Genomic DNA, 5,262 nt, shown 5'->3' with positions numbered 1-5,262 from the left:
AAAATTAATAGCCTATTGATAATTTAGTTAAAACTTACAGGCTAATGGACTGATTACTGCATGCCTGAAATTAACCTCATTACTTAAAATGTTATATGGGGATGTTTAATGTCTAAAATGCAATTAAAATGACACATAGTCCCGATCTTTTGGTCAGTTCTTGTAAGACATGTGACACCACAAGTCACTGGGGCAAGTTAGCCTCAGAATGCCTGTGAAGGAATATTTTTCCTCTACTTCCGGCTGAGACCAGACAAGCTTAATCAAAGGTGACAACCTTGACTGAACAAAGGCGCACACGCCTAACTTGCCCCACCTAAAATAGCCAGTGTTCTGACAGCCGTTGCGTATCATAATGTAAACCTGAATACCAACCCACCACGCCCTGTGTGGTCACACCTGTGATGGTGGTGAGCAGCATCACTACACCTACTTGTTAGGCCGCGCCCACCTCCGGGAGGAGGATATAAAACCCGTTCTCCCGTCTGCTTCAGCACCATCTCCTTCGCATCACTCTTGGGGTTTGACAAGTTAAGTCAAAGTGAAAGCTGCAGAACAGAAAGCAACATGAGCACCATCTACCGCTCTGGTATTTCCGCCGTGTCCCTGTCCTCAGTGCCGACATTTACCGGCTCCAGGCGGGGTACGAGCGTCTATGGCGGTGCAGGCGGTAGAAACGTCAAGGTGTCCTACGCCTCCAGCAGCCTTGGCTCTGGCTTTGACTTGGCAGGGGCCCTCGGGGGTAACAACAACAGCTTCTCCGTTTCAGGCAACGAGAAAGTGACCATGCAGAACCTCAATGACCGCCTGGCTTCCTACCTGGAAAAGGTGCGCTCTCTGGAAAGCGCCAATGCGCAGCTGGAGCGTCAAATCCGCGAGTGGTACGAGAAGCAGACCCCCACCGTCAGGGACTACAGCAGGTACGAGGCAATCATCGCCGACCTGCGGAGACAGGTAAGTTTCCCCCCTCCTCACAGTCAGAAACATCTAGCAAATGTCTTTATTTATACAATATGTATGTTACTACTGTAAAATATTCTTAAATCATTATATTTAAATTACCTAAAAATAATCTTACTTAGGCTTTTCCCGTCCCCACACTCCCTTCCTCCAGCCACTGTAGTAATTAAATTATGTTGTAAAAAATGTTGTGAACTAAGTGTCCTCTACAAATTTGAATGCATGCCATTATAGAAAACCTTTAATTTCTTTTTACAAATTTCCAACCACAATGTGTCCTCACTGACATACTGTCTGTATGCTAACTCGCTCATTAAAATTTAGTTCGCTCTGTAATTCTCTCATTTCAAATATCAGACACAACATGTAAGACGTGTTATTCCATGTTGTTCTTTCTGAGTTAAAGTCAAAAAGGACTTGAAGAAATGAGTTGGAGCTGGAGCAAACTAAGGTTCTTGTTCTTTTGTTGTTTCTCACTGTGAGCCACAAGTGATGTTTAACACTTGAACGTAGTAACACATTCTGACATTCTGATCCTCTCAGCTCACATTCAAGACACTGAATCACTAAGGCTCCTGTGTTGTTGGATCATATGTGGATGAGAACATACTGACAATGCTGGTTTCATCTGTTTTTTAGATCAGCGCTGCCACACAGGACAATGCCAGGCTCATGTTGCAGATTGACAATGCCAGACTGGCAGCAGAGGACTTCAGAATCAAGTGAGTGGAAAGATTCTATCAGAAGTTTTATACTATCAGAAGTCTGGAACTTGACAGATACGCTACGTTGCAGCACAGCATCTCATGTTTGTTCAGTAATTCCAGTCTATATGTACATATTGTCATGGGGTATAACAGTCCACTAAGTGATAAAACTGGTCTAACTGGTTTTGTTGAAGCTTCACATTGTCCTTTTCTTTGTTGATAGTAACACCGTTTTAGCTGGTGCAGCAACACTAACCTCCATGCTTTTTTCTTGACAGGTTTGAGAATGAGCTGGCAGTGCGCATGTCTGTGGAGGTGGACATCGCCGGACTGCGCAAGGTTCTGGATGACCTGACTACTACCCGGTCTGACTTGGAGATGCAGGTGGAGGGCCTGAGGGAGGAGCTGGTCTATCTGAAGAAGAACCATGCAGAGGTGAGACTTAGTCATAGCGTCTCGCCATCTCTGTGACCTGCACAATATTTTCATGCTTTCATGCTCCACTGGAGAACAACGCATGAATCTTGTCATGTAGTTAGATAGTTTATCTAACTACATAACTGATACATTCCTATCATAGTTTTATCAAGTTTTGCAGTTACAGTTCCACAACAGAGAGGGTAAAAACAACATGTTTGTCAAGAGACCTTTAGTTCACTATTTCTATCCACTAGTATTTGTCATCGTAGTGCAAAACTTTTCACGTTACCCGCTGTCAAGTTGTGTGCCTCAGAGTAGGTGTGCTGCCAATCCCTGGCTGCTTCCTGAAAACATACATCAGAGATCATCTGGTAATACCAAAATGTCTAACATGATATTCATCTGAGTTATTGTCGGTTAGCTTACTTAGGTGCTGAAAATGCTTTTCTAAATAATCATTGACATGAAAGGTGCGTAAATACGTCAAATAAGGGTTCATTTGAAATCTTTCATTTAATTGCTTTTGCTGAACAAGCAGCCACTGTGGCCACAAGGAGCGACTACAGGATAATGGAAAATTCTAAAGTCTTTTGTAGCAGCAGCACAAATAAAAAATGAGTCATAAAGTTAATGAAGTGACTTAGTAAAGACACAATATCTATCCATTGGAAGAGTGCTAACATTAGCTAACATTAACCATCATAAATTACTGGTCAAACAAAGCCTTGTCAGGCACTAGCAGCAAAAGCCCTGACTGTACTGAACTTCAATCCAACATTTATTTTTTATCAGGAAGAATGTGCTATTTTAAGAGGTGCTTGCTTTGGCCAGTGATCTTGGTCTCAGGATCTCATTCCTTCTTTTATTTTTCATGTGGGTTTTATCTTTGAACTTATCTGACCTTTGACTCTGTTATACTGCCTGTAGGAGCTTGCAGCCTTGCGCAGCCAAGTCAGTGCCAGCTCTGTGAATGTGGAGGTGGATGCCAAGCCTCAGGAGGACATATCCGCCACTCTGCAGGAGATTAGAACTCAGTATGAGGGCATTGCTGACAAGAACCGCCGTGAAATGGAGGCCTGGTACAAGGTCAAGGTGAGGGAAAGAAGATAATACATTTAACCACATGTTCATTTCATATCATCTCATCTCATGCCTTTATTTAAGTAAAGATTTGTCCCATTATCAAGTGAGTGTCTTTTTGACATGTTCAAATTCATGTCTTTCAGTTCGATGAGCTGAACAAGCAGGTGGCATCCAGCACGCAGACTCTCCAGATCTCCCAAAGTGAGATCAGTGAGCTCAAGAGGACCCTGCAGACGCTTCAGATTGAACTGCAGTCCCAGCTCAGCCTGGTAATATTCCCACATGCACAGACACACATACCCATAGAGGAAGAAGCTGTTCTCATACTGCCTTCTATGTTTTTGTTTTTCCTGTGCAGAAATCTGCTCTGGAGGACCAGCTGGCCGAGACAGAGTCCCGCTACAGCTTGCAGTTGAACCAGCTCCAGGCCATGGTCAACGCCCTGGAGAGCGAGCTCAGCCAGATGAGGACAGACATTGAGAGACAGTCCAGAGAGTACCAGGTGCTGCTGGACATCAAGACCAGGCTGGAGTTGGAGATCGCTGAGTACAGAAGACTGCTGGATGGAGAGGATGTAAAGTAAGGGAGATGTTTGTCACAAAAAGCCCAGCTTGATGTTTGATTTGTCTGTAGCTGTGGTTTTCTATGATGTAAAATATTCCTATGCCTTCACAATGTTGTTAAAGCAGTGGTGCATCATTTTGGGAAACTTAAATTGCCTATGAATTTGAGAGAGAGAGAGAGAGGGAAGATCAACACCACGATCAGAGTGGTAAATCTCTTGGCAACAAAGTAAATGAGCCAGTTTCTCAAAATGTCAATCTGTACAACAGTATTATCTCTTTCATGAATGCAAAAAAATAACTTTTGTTTGTCTTCCAGGAAAACTGTCATCACGACCGAAGTGAAAGGCAAGTTCTTGTTTTCACAAGTATTTTCAGGTCTTTGCTCGTGACAATTAAACCTACTGTTAGTTCAATTTTGTTTTGTTTTCATCTGCAGTTCAACCAGTCATAACCCAGAGGAGGAAGGTGGTGATTGAGGAGCTTGTTGATGGAAAAGTGGTCTCCCGTACAGAAGATGTAGACACAGAAATCATCAGCAAGTAGACAGACTGGAGCCCAACAGACTGGGGTCAAAGAATAATAATGCTTTAATAATAATAACAATAATAAGAAGAAGTGAATTATCTTCAAAAGCCCTGCTGCCCTTTATGTCTTCTGTTTCTGACATGCATATGATGTTCCACAAATCTGGAGTCTGATGAAACCAGCAAGAAAACACATGTTTTGAAATGTCTTAAGAAAATGTGTAAGCAATTATATTAACTGTCCTCCCGAAATTCCATATTCACACATTAGGTGGCGCTGTGAGACTGATTGATTAGAAAGGAAAAGAATAGACACAGTACAAAGCTTTATCAATGCTTTGTACTAAAGGTCAGGCAATAAGGAGGTCATATGTTTTCATATTTTAGACCTAATAAATAAACTAAATCACTTCTTAATGTTTTGCCTGGTAAAAATAAAGCTTAACTAAAGCTCGTTTTTTTCTACTACCAGTGTTAAAAGTGTTCTGATGTTTTAAAGCAAATTAAATGTATTGCTATTAGAATTATCATAAATAAATGAGTTCATTGTCAAGACAACTGTCAGTATCTGTGCTGTGCTGTATTTCTCTGAATTAAGACCACACTTCCCATAAAACATCAGTGTCCTGTTGTGACAAGGATCTTTGCATCTTTTTGTTTTTAAGAGAATACATTTTTCATCTTGTTTCAACTCCCTTTGTTTACAGATATGAAAGCTATAAAGCAGGACGTATAGAAGATAATCTAATAATCTAATAAGCATGTAAAATGGTTCCTTTTCTTCTGCCAAAGCGTGACTTTAATTCTCAGAGGTTTTTTTTCCATTTTTGAAACAACTGTGAAATTAATAGTCATGTTTAAAACATCTCATGTGCTTGTAGTATTCTGCAGAAATTTGGACTTGTTAACAGGCTGCAAGATTTTGTCAAGTCATTATTATTATTATTTGCTAACACCCCCTGAATTGCCTCTGATGGTTATAGTCTCATAGGCTATAGTCTT

The 5,262-nt window shown here is 41.4% G+C and overlaps 1 protein-coding gene across 1 annotated transcript; it reads left to right on the top strand.

Moving 5' to 3' along the window:
* The first annotated feature begins 488 nt into the window (after positions 1-488).
* LOC124065955 (keratin, type I cytoskeletal 13-like) lies at positions 489-4,945 on the top strand. Its single transcript, XM_046401941.1, has 8 exons — positions 489-954; positions 1,600-1,682; positions 1,946-2,102; positions 3,015-3,179; positions 3,314-3,439; positions 3,529-3,749; positions 4,053-4,081; positions 4,173-4,945. The coding sequence occupies exons 1-8, from the start codon at positions 568-570 to the stop codon at positions 4,277-4,279; spliced, it is 1,275 nt and encodes a 424-aa protein (XP_046257897.1). The 5' UTR covers positions 489-567; the 3' UTR covers positions 4,280-4,945.
* The last annotated feature ends 317 nt before the right edge of the window (positions 4,946-5,262 follow it).

This window comes from Scatophagus argus, chromosome 2, assembly GCF_020382885.2.
Source record: "Scatophagus argus isolate fScaArg1 chromosome 2, fScaArg1.pri, whole genome shotgun sequence".
In the NCBI taxonomy this organism is placed as follows: Eukaryota; Metazoa; Chordata; class Actinopteri; family Scatophagidae; genus Scatophagus; species Scatophagus argus.
The sequence above is the reverse complement of the archived record's forward strand: the minus strand, read 5'-3'. Positions and strand labels throughout refer to the sequence as shown.

Bases quoted from the DNA above. Each gene is read 5' to 3' on its own strand.
- LOC124065955 (XM_046401941.1), top strand. From the start codon at position 568: ATGAGCACCATCTACCGCTCTGGTATTTCCGCCGTGTCCCTGTCCTCA. The intron at 955-1,599 runs GTAAGTTTCCCC...TCTGTTTTTTAG, and splicing joins TCGCCGACCTGCGGAGACAG to ATCAGCGCTGCCACACAGGA. The intron at 3,750-4,052 runs GTAAGGGAGATG...TTTGTCTTCCAG, and splicing joins CTGGATGGAGAGGATGTAAA to GAAAACTGTCATCACGACCG.